The sequence below is a fragment of the Xyrauchen texanus genome, chromosome 9 (assembly GCF_025860055.1).
Source record: "Xyrauchen texanus isolate HMW12.3.18 chromosome 9, RBS_HiC_50CHRs, whole genome shotgun sequence".
In the NCBI taxonomy this organism is placed as follows: Eukaryota; Metazoa; Chordata; class Actinopteri; order Cypriniformes; family Catostomidae; genus Xyrauchen; species Xyrauchen texanus.
Window position 1 is genome coordinate 28,016,678 of NC_068284.1, and position 18,133 is coordinate 28,034,810.

Below are 18,133 nucleotides of genomic sequence, written 5' to 3' on the forward strand. Positions count from 1 at the left end.
TCAGCAGTTACAGAAATACTAAAACCAGCCCGTCTGGCAGCAACAATCATGCCATGCTCAAAATCACTGAGATCAAATTTTTTCCCCATTCTGCTCGTTGATGTGAACATTAACTGAAGCTCCTGACCCATATGTGGATGATTTTATGCACTGCACTGCTGCCATACGATTGGCTGATTAGATAATTGCATGAAGTGTATTACCTGGAAGTAGGTGTACAGGTGTTCCTAATAAAGTTGTCGATGAGTGTACATATCCCTTTGTTATTTGAACAGCAGTGGATTATGTGATTAAACAAACTAATCCATTTATCTTGAAACATTGAGCACATAACCAAACATTGTGGGCACATGCACATGAAACTCATGGCCAGTAGATGGCATGTTTGCAATGCAACAGATAGAGACATTTAAAGAAACAAAATTAAGTATCACGCACAACTTGTATCATGCACAACTCATGCTTGATAGTTTCAGTTTACTTTTTGGAAAATGTTAGTTTTAGTTTTAATTTAGTTTTTCTAGGTTATTTTTGGAAATATTGTTTCAGTTTTAGTTTCAATTTCAGTTAACTATAATAACCTTGCTAGGAACCTCAGTCACCATTCACTTTCAATGTATCTTTTTTCCATCTAATGAAGGTGATGGTTACTGAGACTAACATTTTGCCTAAAATCTCTTTTTGTGTTCTACTGAAAAAAGTCATGAAGGCATTGAACAATAAGTCCTGTAGATGAGTTAATATAAATGATGACATCATTTAAATATTTGGGTGAAAATGATCCCACATAGCGAGGGGGAAAACTTAGACCCAGTTTCCACCTGGTATTACAGTGTGTCTGAGGTGATCAGATCGCTGTTTCACCTGGTCACTTAAAGTGTCTTTGGAGGGGAGGGTCTCAGTTTTATGAAGCGTTACTACATCAGTCAATATGTCAGTGTGCTACTGCATGATATAAAAGCACAACAAAGTCATAAAAGGCAAAGAAAGCAAAAAAAAAAAAAAAAAAACAATTATGCGCCGTTTGAGATGCGGTTGAATTTAATCTAAGCACAAACGCAACATGTCTTGCAGATGTATCCATTATTTTAGTGTATTACCTGTAGTAAAAGAGCTTCTGGTGTTCGTGCTTCTCATCTGTTTTTATATCAGACACACTAAAGAAGATCCATGAAGCTCTCGTGATTGTGTATGTATTTGCTTTATAAAACTTTCCGATTGTGCGGTTATTTTCTTTTAAAGCCGCTCGTAAGTTTAAACTCTTGTTTTAGTGCAGCAATTGATTGACAATTGAGGGGTCTCACATCAGTGCTGCTGGGATGCATACAGGACAGATTAGCATTTACACCTCAAATGTGATGCGGTTTTTGTGATCCGATCACAAAACGTTTCAGACCTGGTTCCGACCTGTATTTATGTCTGACCATATGGGATTGAATCACCCGAAACGCATCTTAAAACCAAGTGGAAACGGGGTCTTTTAAAGCAGATTACCATGGAAGAAAATATTGTTCTACATAAACAGTTGTGGAGGACAAACAGAAAATTAAGGAAGACTGTTAATCTGTGAAGGTAATCCCATCCATTAAAGCTTTGAACAGATCTAGAGATTCTGACAACAGGACAAAATCTTTTATATGAAATCACCTTTTTTTGATCAAATCAGCTCACAGCTTAAATGCTATCGTTGGTACCACTTCACAATACAGTTCTATTTGTTAACATTAGTTAATGCATATAATTTGGTAACTAACAATTAACATACATTTTTTTAGTGCATTTATTCATCTTGATCAATGCAAATTTAACAAAATACTTTTGTTTGTTGTTAGTTCATGTTAGTTTATTATGCAATAACGTCTAGGTTACTAGTGTAACCCCTGTTCCCTGATGGAGGGAATGAGACGTTGTGTCGATTGTAGTGACACAAGGGGCTTCTTTCGAGAGCCTCGGATACATCTGAATATGAAAAAAGACCAATGAAAAATAAAAAAACTGAATTTGCATGTCCCGCCCCCGGACATATGGGTATAAAGGGTGGGGATCGTGCATCTGTTCAGACATGTTCTGCACTGAGGAGCCAAGAATAAGGTTCGGCCATTACAGTGGCTTGGTACAGTGTTGTGGCAAGGGGGACACAATGTCTCGTTTCCTCCATCAGGGAATGGGGGTTACACTAGTAACCTAAACGTTCCCCTTCTGTCACTCACTTGACGTTGTGTCAATTGTAGTGACACAAGGGGTCCCATTAAATAACGGCACTTATGATGCTGGTGCACCAAGCTGTTGCGTGCAAAAGGAGCATGGTCATCAGACTGCACGTAGCCTTCCCCTACGCCCCACTAAGATGTCATATTGTTTTTATTAGGTTCCCAGTATCTGACCAAGGTTTTCCCTTGAGGGGTGGGAACAAGCGACTTGACAAGCAAGGGAGCAGGCTGGCCTCTTCTCTCTCTATGTTGTTACCTCTTCTCTCTCTATGTTGAGTGACTTGTTCCTCATCCTCCCTGACCTTGTACAGCACCTGTGCAAGTAGGCTCACTGGGGGAAATGCGTACTTACGCAGCCCACAGGGCCAGCTTTGTGCCAGCGCATCTGTCCCGAGAGGAGCCTCCGACTTGAGGGAGTACCAACTCGTGACAGCACGTCCGCTGCCCTTGTCTGGATATGAGTGACGTGCAGCGACCTCAGTCGTTGCTGACTCCAAAGGAGGAGATGGCGGCAAGTTGTGACATGTGACGAAAGCGCATGCCGCCTTGGCGGTTAATGTACGCTACCATCGCAGTGCTGTCTGAACGGATCAAGACGTGCTTGCCTCGGATCAGTGGAAGAAACCTCCGCAGGGCAAGAAATACAGCCAGTGACCCTTTAGAGTAATTAATGTTAAAAAGTGTACTGTTTACTGTAAATCAAAATTAACATTTTAGATTAATAAATGCTGTAAAATCATTGTTCATTGTTAATTCTGTTGCATTGACATTAACATACACAACCTTATTGAAAAGTGTTATCATATTATAAAATTAAAACAACTACAAAATTTACTATTGTGAGTTTTTTTTTTTGTCAAAATACCATTGTTACAACAGTTACTGTATTTTTTTACTAAACTGTGGTGCCTGGGTATTAGCCACCATTGTCACAAAACAAAATAAAAAAAATACAGAAAGAATCTTACACTGCATGGAGATCCTATATCAATTTATTATGGTTTTAACAACAATGACTGGGTTAACTATGGTATATTGCTGGATCTTAATTTTAGTTTTTGCTTTAAAGCATATGATAAACACACACATACATTAAACCTGAGTGCTCTAACAGATGATAACGGACGCACACTGGCTACTGTATCTGTGACGGCTGCAAGACTATATTCTTGTCTCTGGTGAGAAGCCAACTCCTGCTTTGCCTTATTTAGTCACACTGCACACTGACACATGTGTGAAAGAGCACACAGCTGAGAACCCGCTCTCTCTCTTTCTCTCCTTCTCATTTTTTGCAAGACTCCTTCAAGACAAGCCAAAGCCCTTTCCGACTCTCCACACATTCCCTGGGCCCTCACAGTGCGTATCACTTCTCTCCATACCAATCTTCAAAGGCACTGAGAGATATTTAATTCATCCTCTAGCTCTGGGACATATTACTATTTCATTAGCTACATGGACTGTTCAACCCTCATTATAGAAAGCTTTCATTAAAATGAATATTCTATCAGAATCAGACACAAGTTATTGAATTAGTTCTGTTAAACAACAGGAAAGGGGCAAGGTTCTTGTGCTGACAGAGTGAAGGAAATAACTTCATTAAAGGAAACCTGCACAAGCCTACCAATTATTGGGTAAAGGAATGTTAAATTGATAGCAAAATAAATACACAAATAAAAAAATTAATTATATTTTGCTTAAAGTTAAAGGGTTTGTTCACCAAAAAATTCTCTCATCATTTAGTCACTCTCATGCTATCCCAGATGTGTTTGACTTTCTTTTATCTGCCGAACACAAACACATATTTTTGGAAGAATATCTCATCTCTGTTGGTCCATACAATGCAAGTGAATAAGTACCAAAACTTTGAAGCTTAAAATACATAAAAAAAGGCAGCATAAAAGTAATCTATATGACTCCAGTGTTTTAATCCATGTCTTCTGAAGTATGTCATACAATTTTGGGTAAGAACAGACCAAGATATAACTAATTTTTCACTGTACATCTTGCCATTGTAGTCTCCAGGCATGATCATGATTTCAGGCTTGATATCACTTCCTAGTGCTTTGCGCATGCACAGAGCACTAGATGGTGCTATAGGAAGTTTAATCGAGCTTGAAATCGTGCTTGCTAAGGAGACTACTAATGTCAAGATGAACAGTGAAAAACTGTGAATCGTTTCAGAAAACATGGATTTAACCACTGGAGTCTTACTTTTATGCTGCCTTTAAGTGCTTTATGGAGCTTAAACATTTTGGTCAACATTCACTTGCATTGACCTACAGAGCTCAGTTATTTTCCTAGAAATCTTTATTTGTGATCTGCAAAAGAAAGCAAGTCATACACATCTGGGATGGCATGAGGGTAAATGATGTGAAAATGTTCAATTTTGGATGAACTATCCCTTTAATGAAGCCTACATTGAAAAACAAAAATGTTAACTTAGAAAATGTGCTTGTGCTTCATGTGGTAACATCTAAATTAACTTTCAACATCACTGAATCAAACTGAATATATTAGGTTACACCAACAAGCCCAATTCTAAGAGTTAAATTGGGTAGAAAGAGCCCCTTAAGGTAAAAATTACAGGTTGCCACCTTTTTACAGAGTAGGACCATTACAATTGTTTGGATTCTGAAATGTTCATGACAATTAAGCACTCCCACCCCATTCTCATTACCATAATGTAATAAATCCCAAGGATGCATTCTTGCGTTCAAACAAAACTGGTCAAAAGTACAACTCCGAATGCAGGGGATTCAAGATGTGTTTTTCTAAGCTTTAAATTACATTGAACTTGTCACAGCATCTCACAGTGTATACTTCAATTATCTTAATAATTATATTCATTATATATAATATTTATAATTATTTATTTATAATTATTTACAATTATTATTATGTCCTTTTTTTTTACTATAAATCTCCACTTTCACTTCCACATTCTTCTTGTTTTTATTTGGCCGATTCGCATTCTCCGTGCATATCGCATCTACTGGGCAGTAGGGCTGAGATGATTAGTCGACGTTATCGACAACATCAACAATAAAAAAATTAAGGCAAATATTTTCATTGTCGAATAGTCTTATGATGTCATTTAATGTAACATGAGATCACATTAAACTCTAATGATGATGCGCGAGAGCAGCACTGCAGTTCGGGCAAGACTGAGGAGAGGAAGAAAACACAACTCACAGTTCAGATGCACTCTACATTTTACAGCTTGTAGCTAATGTAGATCGCAAAGTATGAGGGAATTATAATGCAAAAATAAATACAGAAGCGCTCTCTTGTTTAATGAGTTGGAGCACTTTAAAGGAAACACCCCGGTGTTACATGGAGTTAGTGGACTAAAGCACATCAATGGTAATCAGAAGGTCGCTGGTTCAATCCCCACAGCCACCACCATTGTGTCCTTGAGCAAGACACTTAATCCAAGTTGCTGTTGGATTGTCCCTGTAATAAGTGCACTGTAAGTTGCTTTGGATAAAAGCGTCTGCCAAATGCAAAATTTAAATGTACAAAATAATCATTAGTTGCAGCCCTACTGGACAGCGATGAGAATTTAAATGAAAAAGAAACCTAAATATTTATCTGTTTCTCACCCACACATGTCATATCACTTTTTAAGGACGCACTGGATTTAACCACTGGAGTCATATGATTACTTTTACGCTGCCATTATGTGATTTTGGAGTTTCAAAGTTCTGGCCACCATTCACTTGCATTGTGAGGACCTACAGGGCTGAGATTCTTCTAAAAACCTCTGTTTGTGTTTAGCAGTAGAAAGAAATTCACACTCACCTGGGATGGGATGAGAGTGAGTAAATGATGAGAGAATTTTCATTTTTGGGTAAACTATTCTAATATTCTATTCTAGGTAATAATTGCAAGTTAACTTTTTAGTGTGAGAAAAAAAGTGTGGGGTAATTTTTAGAGAGAAGAAACATCTGAAGAAACAAAATTTATGAAACTTAAATCTAATTTAATATGTGCCTCAGAGTGAAAGCACATTCAAATTAAATAAGGTGAGAAACCTCTGCCACTTCAGAGTAAGGGTTCAATGGTAATTTATACAAATGTAGCACTGGAACCAGAGGTACATGATGGTTCAGATGGAAACATTATTGTCACTTTAACACCCTTATCTTTACTACCTGCTTGAGCTTGCAGACATTAATGTATACATTTCATTCAGCCATCTGTGTAGATTAAATACAAGATAAATCATATTTTGTGGTTTTATGGAGTGAGAAAATGCCTATTGTTGTGTTTAAAAAATAACATTGGACATTTCCTTCATTAGTTCATGTGCAACTTTGTGTTAAATATGAACAGTCATGGAGACCCAAAAAACTGACTGCAATTTAACTGCTTCTTCTCTGAAAACACATTTGGCATTTGATTTACACATAACACAACATCACGTAGTTATGTAAGCAGCTCCTCTGCACTATATGACCAACCCCTACCCTAACATGTGCAAAACTTCTCTCAGGACAATAAAGGCCCTTTTCTTTTTTGTAAGAAACAGTAATGCATAAAAGTATTTGGGAATGAAATTCCAGTGAAACATTCTTCTAAAAATGTTTGAACGATTATAAACATTATGATTGGAGCCCCTGATTCCTCTGTGACTTCATTCAGCACATCCCGTTGGCCCTGCATTGATTATTTGATCAGGATAAGAGTTATGGCTGGGGGGCATATGATGGCACTCATGCAAAAAGACTATTCATACAGGGCTCTACTGCACAATAGCTGCTCGCCTGTTTCACTATTCACATCACTTCTATGTGTTGAGGTCTAAAAACGAATTCAGTACCTTTACTTAATTAAAGAAAGTTTTTACAAGCAATTTAATTAAGTTATTTCTAAAGTATTTCATTTCATTAAACCAACATAATTTAGATGGATTAGGTCAAACATAATACTTTCAAGTTGGTTTAATGTAATTTTATAAATTTCCTTAGATTTATTTAAATAATAATTGTTTTATATTGGTCCAAATTACTTTCTTTTTTATAATCATTAATATATGCCAGGTGAGCAAGAGCAAAGACAGTGAAACTGTTGTACTCTCAGATTGATAAAAAACTGCTTAAAGAGATAAGCAACAATCAAATCAAACATGACTTGACAGTGCAAGTCCCTCCTCAACCAAAGCACAAGCACCAGTCTTCACCACAATGGTAACCCCCCAAACTCCAGCCAAACAAACACAACTTTCAAAAATTATAAAACAGAACAGAATTCATCCTGTTCGTATCATGATCAAAAATGCATAAAATAACACTTGGTTTCAACATTTGTTCACACCATCCAGTCCCCTGCAAAGCATGCTGGGAAATCGAAATCCCCTGGCCAGTTTCATCAATGCTACAAAACCTATTCATGTCGACCTTACTCAAATGGATTAAGTAAACTTAAATTTTACTAATTTAATTGAATTTAACGTAATGGACTGAAGTTAAGACAAAATGTTCTAGAATTGTGTTGCTTTAGTTCATTTTAATTAAGTGAACAACCTGCAAAAATCCTTTTTTCACATGAGGCAAATGAGAAGGTTTGCAGCTCTTAATGTGCAGCATGCATGGGCTATGTTGACTGGAGGAATGTAATTATTGTGAGTGATAGGTTAGATTAAGAATTGTATGTCAATCAAAGCTGGGTTCATTTTCAACATAAAGAAAGAGAAATAGAAAGAGAGAGAGAATGAGACATGCAACAAAAAGCCAAGATGTTGTCCTGTAAATATACAATGGTCCCCAACATTTTTTTGGACTTTTAAACCTGTTGAAGCTCATCAGTCCCATGGTCCCCAACCATGGGACTGACTTTACTTTGCATACATTGGTTCACATATACTAAATAGTCTACTGTCCAAAATTTTAATAATGTTGGCAAATGATACATCTGTATATTTGTCAACATTATTAAACTTTTTGAACTGTACACTAAATAGTAAATGTGAACTATTTTAAGTAAAGTGAAGTCAGGCCCATGGGTGAGGTCAGTGAGCTACAACAGGTTTAACAGTTCAAAATATTTTTGAGAGTATCAACAGGTTGTAAACCACAGTTAAAAATGTGTATGAATGTCTTTGAATATAAATATATACAACAAGACATCACTCCAAGTGGCATTTATTTGAAAGAAATATAGTACAAGCAAACTTTTCAAATGATAAAAAAGTAGATATTTTGTTTAAAAAAGTATTTGAAGATTTGTTTTGGTTGTCAAATGTTAATGGAATATGTCCACAGTTAATCTGACAATAAGCCCCTGTGGTTACTCTGCTAGGACACCTGTGAACATTCATGACACAGTTTACCATGACACAATTTAAAAGTAAAATTAATTCTGAAAAGCTATAAAACCATTTGTTTGCAGATGCCACTTGGTTTGATATTTTGTTATCTAAATGCAATAACATTTTGTAGCCACTGTATAACGGAATTGATCGAGTGTTGTAGGATTGATCTGGGGGAAGCATTAACCTTGAGGTGGCAATTTCAACTTTTGTTCGGGCAATGGCAGACGCTCGTATGGCTCCTTCCACAGCACGGTCCACTTTCTGCCTTGTCTTGGCGTTCTTTAAGGGAATGAGCTGCTTCTTGATGCCACGCACCAAAACGTTATTTTTGTACTTTCCCTCTTCCTTTGTCCCATCAGGGAACATTGTGGACCCATAGCCATGCCGTTTGTTGTTCAACCACTCCCCTTCGTATTTCATCCCATTGGATCGCTCGCTGACACCAAAACCATTCCGCTTGTCATTCTTCCACTCGCCATTGTATGACTCGGTAGTGGTGGCATCGACGTTGTCCTCTGCTGGCAGGTACTCGTCAGCCACCTCTCCGTCACCAAAACTTACAGTGGAGTTTGCGTCACTGGAGCTGATTCGGCTCATAGTGGCGTCACTACGCGCTGAACTGCGTTTGCTGGATATGGAGGAGCGGGAGTCAGATTTCCTCAGCTGTTTGAGGCTGCCAAACAGTGAGCCCCGTCGGAAGAGGCCCTTTTTTTTGCCAGAGCCCACCTCGCTGTCACTGTGGAAGTTCAGGACAAAACCGCCACGGGTGCCAGCTGGGCTGTCTGACATGTGGTCATGCAGAACGGACCCATTACTCTGCTCACTGCGCAGGGAAGCCAGTGAGGTGCGGAGTGGGGAGCGGATGACAGTGGCCATGCCATAAGGCACGCTCTGACGTACACCATAACCATGCCGCATGCCGCCCATCCACTGGCCCTGGTATGTACCTGGCAAAGGGATTAGGGAGACTTCAGTCTAGATATTGCATAACACATAATACAGGGATAACAAACAAAAGCAAACGCCAGAGGAACTAACATGTCTGGGTGCTTGATGTTCTTAATCAATGTTTTTGTTCATTGAGGTTATAGGCTGATTTCTGAATCAGAGAAAGCACTATCACAATGAGTTTTTTAAAATCTAAAACACTTCTTGCATACATGAATACTGAAAAATGTCAAATTATTCAATGGTAATGTAGTTCCATTTCCTAATTTAAGGTCTTTTAAATTGCAAAATGTACTCTACTGGAAAGACTGAATGACTTTAAGCACAAAGACAGTTTACAGGAGGGAAGAATCCAGACTGATCACATGATGACGATTGTTAGTAATTCGGTAGTATGGGGTTGAATTAAGTGTACAAATGTTTAATTCTCTCATCATTTAATCACCCTCATGCCATCCCAGATGTGTATGCCTTTCTTTCTTCTGCAGAACTTAAACAAAGATTTTTAGAAGAATAGTTCAGCTAAAACACAGAAATGGTGATAAATGCCTTTGAAGTTCCAAAAATCACATAAAGGCAGCATAAAAGTAATCCAAAAAACTCCAGTGGTTTAATATATGTCTTCTGAAGTGATGCAATCACTTCAGGTGAGAATCAGATCAATATTTCAATCTTTTTATTATATAAATCTCTTCTTTCACTTTCAGAAAGTGAAAAAGGATATTTATAGTAAAAATGACTTAAATATTGATCTGTTTCTCACCTACACCTATTATATTTCTTAAGACATATATTTAACCTGTGAAATCATATGAACACTTTTATTATATATAGCTTGAAAGTTCTGGTCACCATTCACTTGCATTTTATGGACCTAAAGAGCTGATATATTCTTCTAAAAATCTTTGTTTGTGTGCAGAAGAAAGAAAGTCATACACATCTGGGATGGCATGAAATTGAGTAAATGAAGAGAGAATTTTCATTTTTGGGTGAACTATCCCTTTTTGGAAAGGAAATATTTCCGGGTCATATTTCACCCCAAAATCAAAAGAAAGAAATAAGAAATCATATTTTGCTTAAAATTGATAAAGTGTATTTTAGGAGCGTTAAGATTTTTTGCAAAGTGACATTATTATCATGACAATACACACACTATTCTTATTACCCTAATGCATAAAATCTCATTCTAATTACTGTAATGCAAAATAGAAATTATGGCATATTATTGAAATTCTATAATTAGCATACTACTCACATTTATATTAAAGTATATATGTAACATTTTTTACTTTAATTTATACATCATGGTTGTATCTATTATACTTCCACAGATTTGCATATTTACATAATAATAAAAAAAATAACAAATTTAATGTATTACAGTAATGAGATTGTAATGAGAATTAATAATTGAGAATACTATGTGTATAAAAAATAACAAATAATAATAATAATAATAATAAGACCACATTATACTAATGTCACAATACAAAAAAAATAGGATTTATTTTCTTTTTTGATTTTAGGCTGAAACACAACCTGTACATGTTTTGGTGAGATTTACCCTATTATAAGTTTAATACACTTTATTGTCTAAGTAGTAATATGTCTATGCCTGTGTGTAATCCTATCCACGTTATGACAAAGATGTGACAAAGTGAATAGCTCTCCCTCCTATATCTCATTTGCCAATCTGTCAGACCTAACAGCTTCAACAGCAGAGCCAGCACTATTTTAAAACGTAGAAGTAACCTGAGACATTGTGAAGTTTTGGCTCCAGCCAAACATAACTTTTATTTATTTATTTACCTATTTATCCACTCGTTCTTCCTGATTCTGCACATGTCATATCCTCAAAGGTAATGCTTAGGTAAAGAGGCCAAATGGAAATTACTTATGATATATGGTGTAACAAAGAGCCTCTGTCTCAGCAACCCTATTTTCAGGATTTTTTTTGCAGAAGATGAAAGTGAGTTATGAGTAAGTGGTAATGTGTGACCCTACTCTCTAAAAATTCTACACCAGGCCTCTGATGCCACCAATAGAACTTAAATGTTCCTGCCAAAACTTGCCTGAATGTTAAATTATCTGGGTTTAAATTTTCATTTTTTAAAAGACTTCATAATATAGGCCTACTATGAAATCAAAATGTTATTCCCATGATGTTGCATAATAACTTTGCTCAAATGCCATTTCTGTACAAATGGACAAATGCTTTAATTACATTTTAATAAACCAGTTTCTTGCTGTATGCTGGTCTGTTTTGACTATAATATACTGTTTTCACTGTTTTTTCATATTTAATTATTTAAGTAATGTGAATAAGTAAACTATCAAGAAAGAGGTGGTACAGTCTACACTTTCCAACTTCACACTGCCTGAAAAACAAAAACAAGGATTATTTTATTTTATTTTCCAAATATATGCCCATTTTTCTTTTTGACTTTCATTAATGAAAATGGTGCCACAATTTTTATTATAGAATTTTTTTTCTGACAAAATATAAAAAAAGACACAAGAACTTGTCTGCTGGTCTTGTTGACAAGAGCTTTAATTTGACATGTTGCAGATGTAACTATTATTAGCCATGACCTCTGTGAGCAACTACTGCTGACCAGTCCAGTTATATGTCATACATCAAATCAACTTTGCACGAGTAAACTACTTAATAAATCTTTATTATTTAGGGTCTAAATGTAATAGTTAGAAAGTAGAAAGAGAGAGAGAGAGAGAGAGAGAGAGAGAGAGAGAGAGAGAGAGAGAGAGAGAGAGAGAGAAAGTGTGTGTGTGTGTGTGTGTGTGAGTGAGTGTGTTAAAAAAGCCAAAAACAACATCTTTTTCTTAAAAAAAAAAAAAAAATGAAATCCTTTCACAAAACCGAGACCTCCTTTCCTCCACCATGATCATTCTGCACTAATAACGCATTAACTGTGCCTTCTACATTATTTAGGCCACATTGTCATATACATAAGTATTTACAGAGCATTAAATAGGTCAAGAGATGTTTAGCTGAACTCACCCCCATCCCCGTATGTCTCGACCCCGTATCCGTCCTGCAATCCATTACTCCATGTGCCTTCATACCTGGCAGGTGTATTTAGACTCTGGCGAACCCCATACCGACCCTTAAATCCGTGACTCCACTCTCCGCGATACAGCCACCTCCCCTTCGACTCCACGCCGAGCCCGTGTCGCTTTCCCTGTGCCCAGTAGCCCTTGTACGTATTCCCACTGGGCCAGGTGTACGCCCCGACTACCTCAAATCCGTTGGACCAGGACCCGGAGTATTCGCCCTGGCCCTTCGGGCCGGTGCAGATGCCGTGTCCGTGGGCTTTTCCATCCTCCCATCCACCGCAGAAAGTGCCGCCATCGTCGAAGTCAAACCGTCCGCCCGTCATTCAGATAAAGGGTTGAAATTAAAGTGTTTGTGTCTCGACGGTCGTACCTCGGATGCTGAACGATAAATAAAGAGAGAAATGTCACAATGCGAACGCGGTAATGCGATGTGGAGGTATCTGGTGGTGATGGCTTAGTGCGCGCATTGGTGCGAGTGTTGGCGGTGAGTGAGAGGGAGGATCGCGCACAGGCGCCGGAGCCACAGGCGCTCGCTGTCACTGTCGCCGTTCCTGGCTTTTTTATGATCCTCTCCCCCCTGTTCGCTTCGCAGGAGAGAGAGAGAGAGAGAGAGAGAGAGAGAGAGAGAGAGAGAGAGAGAGAGAGAGAGAGAGAGAGAGAGGAGACAGCAGCCCAAAGCCAGGCGAGAGACACCCAGTTGCTGACGTCAGTTGTACAACCACGCCCCTCGCGTTAGACCATATTCACATTTGTTGCACATAATGGGTGAGTGAAAGTTAATCTTAAATCTAAAATCATTAGATAATCATAAGAAACTGTAGCATACAGAAATATAGACAGGCAGACAGATAGACAGACAGACAGGTAGTTAGTTAGTTAGCTTGTTAGTTAGTTAGTTAGTTAGGTAGGTAGGTAGATAGATATGACATACCAGCCTGATGACCCCACTGTCCCAGTTCATATCTGCCTGCCTGGATGAAAGGAATGTTATCTTCAGCACAACCTTGCCATGACAGAACTCCTTGTGATCCCAGCCAACCCATCTGTAGACCAAACCTCACTGTTCATCTCGGTTCAACTACACTTACGCCAACCAGGACAGCCGAGAACCTGGGAGTGATGGTCGATGGCCAAATTAACTTCACACATCTCATCAGCCTCCCGAGCTAGCAGGTTTGCTATTTACAAAATCAGGAAAACCAGACCTTTCCTGTCTTAATATGCTAACCAGCTCCTGGTCCAATCATTTCAAGACTGGACTGCAGTAATGCTCTGTCCCAGCTAGCATGATTAAGCCACTGCAGATGGCCCAGAGCACTGCAGCATTTCTGGTTTTCAATCAGCCAAAAAGGGCTCATGTCAACCCACTTTTGATTTCAATACACTGGCTACCTGTAGCTGCCTGCATCAAATTCAAGGCTTTGACTCTGGCCTTCAGGACAGCCTGGCACACTCTTACTTCAATTCACTCCTCCGGGTCTAGGTCTCAACTCACTCTCTGCAGTCAATGAACGAGTGGCGCCTGGTGGTCCCATCGTTAAGAGGCACTATAATTTACTTTCTCTGTTCCTCATGATGGAATGAGCTTCCAACCTCCACACAATCTGCTGATATCATATCAACACTCAAGAACCAGCTGAAAACACATCTGTTCCACGAGCACTTAACCAATTCACATAATTAATTGATCTTACTGTTTAACTATATATATATATATATATATATATATATATATATATATATATATATATACTTCTTTCTTCTATGCTGCTAGGTTCTATACTACTTCAGCCACATTGAGAAGTTGGCAGTGTGATACTGCAGATATTGTTGATTTTTGTATGACAAATTGCTTGCTGTGTTCCTCATTTGTAAAGCGTCTGCTAAATGACCAAATGTAGATAGATAGATAGATGGATGGATGGATGGATGGAGGGAGGGACGAATGGAGGGAGGGACAAACTGACAGACAGAGAGACAGACAGATAGAGGCCAGTCAAACATATCTCAGGTACTTAAGTAGAAAAGATTAGATATCACATTGTTGACAGCTATGTTGAGCGAATTGCAAAATACATTTTGTCATGGTAAAAATGGGCAGCAAGAGGACCTTGAGATTTATGGATCTGGCATAGACTTTTACTGTTCTTCTGCCAACAGGCAGGCCAGTTTGGACCACCAGTCCACAATTAAGTCTATAATTATGCTGCATTACCTGGGGCATAACTGCACTGTAACACTGCAACTACTAAAGAAAACAGTAGCAATGTTGTCATAACAAAACTGTCGGCCACTGTCATGATCAGATGTGGCCAGATTTGCCTCTGATGGATTTACAACAGCTTTAGTGGTGGTAATGATTGGCCACTCCACTAGTTACCAAAAATAGATCCTGAAAATGCATTATCTCTCTATGTTATATATATATATGTATTTACTGTTTAAAAAAGAAGAAGAAAAAACAATGAGGACTAAAATAATAAATACTTACTAATACTAAATAATAAAATAGACAATACTTATCTAAAACTGACTTATTAGATATTATCCAATGTAAAATACTGAGTGGGAGTAGGCTATATATATATACAGGCACATGCAACATAAATATCAAATAAATAACCAAAATCTATAAAGTCCTATTAGGAAACAGAGCTGGCAAAAGTCTATCATATCTCAAGATAAACCCATGTTGCCCTGCTCAGTTTCTATAAAGACTGAGTACAGATAATGGCAGACAGTTGATGAAAGATGAATGAACTTGTACATTGCAAAAGGTGACAAAGAACGTCATCAGTCCTCAGAATAGAAACTCAGATCCATGTGGACAGTAGTTTACAACAACGCTAATACAATGAAAGCAGAGGTACATAGCCAACTGTTGTAGTAAGTGTATACCTGAAAACCTACAACTAACACTAGGGACTTGAGAATCCACGTGAGACCAGGTGATAACTAGAGCATTCAGATTTTACACAAAAATCATAGTCATGTCAGAAAAAACTATTAATGCGAATAGTAACTATTCTTCTTGTTTGTGCAGTCTTGATGCACCTCTCAATGCCCCAATTCACTACCCAATTAAAGGCTGATAAAAAAATTCCTCTCAGTGTTGGGTAAGATTTCAGTCAAGATTAAATTGTGTGACCAGTATAACATTTGTGATAAAAAATGCCTGAAGAAAGCAAGATAGCAAATAACAGAATATTATTATATGTTAATCTAGAAAAATACACGTGTTAATCTACAAATGTAATCAATTAAAAGAAGCATGAGTTGTTCTTTTAAAAGTAAAAAAAGAAAAAAGTTATTTCAGTAACACTTTACAATAAGTTTGTATATGTTAATATTAGTTAACTCAATAGTTAACATTAACAATGAACAAAAATGTTTTACATGCATTTATATCTTGGTTTATGCTAATTTCTAAATACAAAAAGCTTTTGTATTAAAAGCTTTTTGTTTTATTTTAAGCTTTTTTAAAGATTTTTTTAAAGCTTTCTTTTAAGCTTAACGTAACCAAGTGATTTTAATAAGTGTTTGTTTTTACTAAAATAAAAATTCTAAATTACAAACTGTAACATTAGATTCATTTTGGTTTAAAAATAATTTTTCATTGTTAGTTGATACATACTGTATTGACGTTAAAATAATATCCATGTACAGAACCTTACTGTAGTGCTATCCTTATTTCTTTATATCCCCCATAAAACATGCAACTGTTAGCTCGAAGACATTTACCCTAATTTACCACAAGGTGTCAGTGTGTGCTAGGTACATTTCAAATTGTTCATTGAATTCACTCAAAAGGCATCAAGATAATCTGTAAATACGGATTTCCCTTCTTGTGCCTTATTTTGTCACTGATTCCAAATTCACATTCAGTTTATTGCCATGTCCAACTGACTGTTCCAATCTTGTTTTTATAATTATATGAATTGAAGGCCTCTCGCTGGTTCCATTTGGGCAAATGTGGTTATGATGCAGCTGTGTTCAAATAAACGAGATGAGACAGAACCAATCCCAAAAAGAAAAAGAAAACAGAACCAAATGCTTGCACCTAGCCTTGATGGGTTACAGAGATTCAAGTGAAATTAATAAGGACAAAATGTATATTTTTTTTATTTATTTAAAAAACTGTATATTTTAAGATAAGAACATACTGTATAAATATTTCTAAGGTTTTATCCAACAGCCACCTCTCAGAATCATTACAATTTCTAACTTTAGATTTATCTGAACATGACAATTATTAATCACTTGACAAATTACATTGACCATCATGAATGTTCATACCAGGAGCTAAATCGGTTGCATCATGGTTATCCAACGGTGGGCAACATGGTTATGCAATGCAGTATTATTAATATAAGCATGGCCACCTGACAAAATAAAGCACAATGAATCCAACTGCTGTTAACTGATCATTTGTAAGACCTGCTTCACGCCTCTCTGGGCAATGGTTCCTCTCTCACAAAGGCTGAGCGCTCTGTATTTGTTAATGGCACTGCAGAAGGCTTAGCTCTCGGACTAGAAGGCAGCAGAATGGCAAGCCAACAACAACAACACTTGCTAAGCACTAAGATGGAACAAAGAAAGAAAACAGTGCTGCCAGTACCATGTCACAGGAGGCTTCACAAAGCTAGGCTATATTCCTTTAGACAACGCTCTGTGTAAAAACAATTGATTCTTTGTGGAAGAAATGAAAAGACAAAGGGCCTGCTATCCTTTGTGCTTAAAAAATATTGCTGAAGAAATATGTGTTTTTGTTTTCTTTATATTGTGTAATGGGCAGGTTAAGCATTATGAAACAGTCTTATCAAGACATACTAAGACGTGTGGCTACTTTTTCATGCCACATTGCAGTGGATTTTCCCAAGCAATCCAACAAAGCTCATATGTAACCCCTCATCAAGGAAACAACGTCAAAGATCGGGTACTCGGATATCTCAGAAAAACACTAAAAGTGCTTAACTTGTTCTCTTTCCTTTCAAAAACAACGTAATTGATACTGTGCAGTTGGCATACACTTTCCTGAGTGAACGTGGATTTACTGTACTCTGTGTTCGTGAACAAGCACACGCATGCACTCTATGAATATACAATGATGAGCCAATACATTATGATCATTCACAGGTGAAGCAAATAACATTGATCATCTCCTAACAAGGCCATGTCAAGGTCTGGGTGGATTAGATGGTAAATGAACAATCAGTTCTCATAGTCAACATGTTGAATGCAGGAGAAATGGGCAGGAGCAAAGACCTGAGAGACTTTGACAAGGGCCAAATTGTTATGGCCAGAAGACTGGGTCTGAGCATCTCTGAAATGGCAAGGCTTGTGTGGTGCTCCTGGTCAGCAGTGGTGAGTAATTACTGACAGTGGTCTGAAGAGGAACATACCACAAACCGGCGACAGGTTGTTGGGTGCCCAAGGCTCATCGATGCGTGAGGGCAACAAAGGCTATCCCATCTGGTCCGAAACGTCAGAAGGTCTACTTTGGCACAATTCACAAAAACTTTAATGAGATTTACGGGAAAAATGTGTCACAACAAATAGCGCATCGCACCCTGCTGTGTATGGGGCT

At 37.6% G+C, this 18,133-nt stretch overlaps 1 protein-coding gene across 3 annotated transcripts in view; it reads right to left on the bottom strand.

Annotated features, from left to right (window-relative positions):
* Positions 1-13,121, bottom strand: part of LOC127648868 (junctophilin-1-like) — a 32,814-nt gene extending 19,693 nt beyond the window's left edge. For all 3 annotated transcript variants that reach the window (XM_052133679.1, XM_052133677.1, XM_052133676.1), the window contains exons 1-2: positions 12,491-13,121; positions 8,708-9,470 (exon numbers count right to left, since the gene is read on the bottom strand). In XM_052133679.1, coding sequence (XP_051989639.1) covers positions 8,708-9,470; positions 12,491-12,869 — 1,142 coding nt within the window. In that variant the 5' untranslated portion in view covers positions 12,870-13,121. The remainder of the gene's footprint in view (positions 1-8,707; positions 9,471-12,490) is intronic.
* Between the last annotated feature and the right edge of the window lie 5,012 nt (positions 13,122-18,133).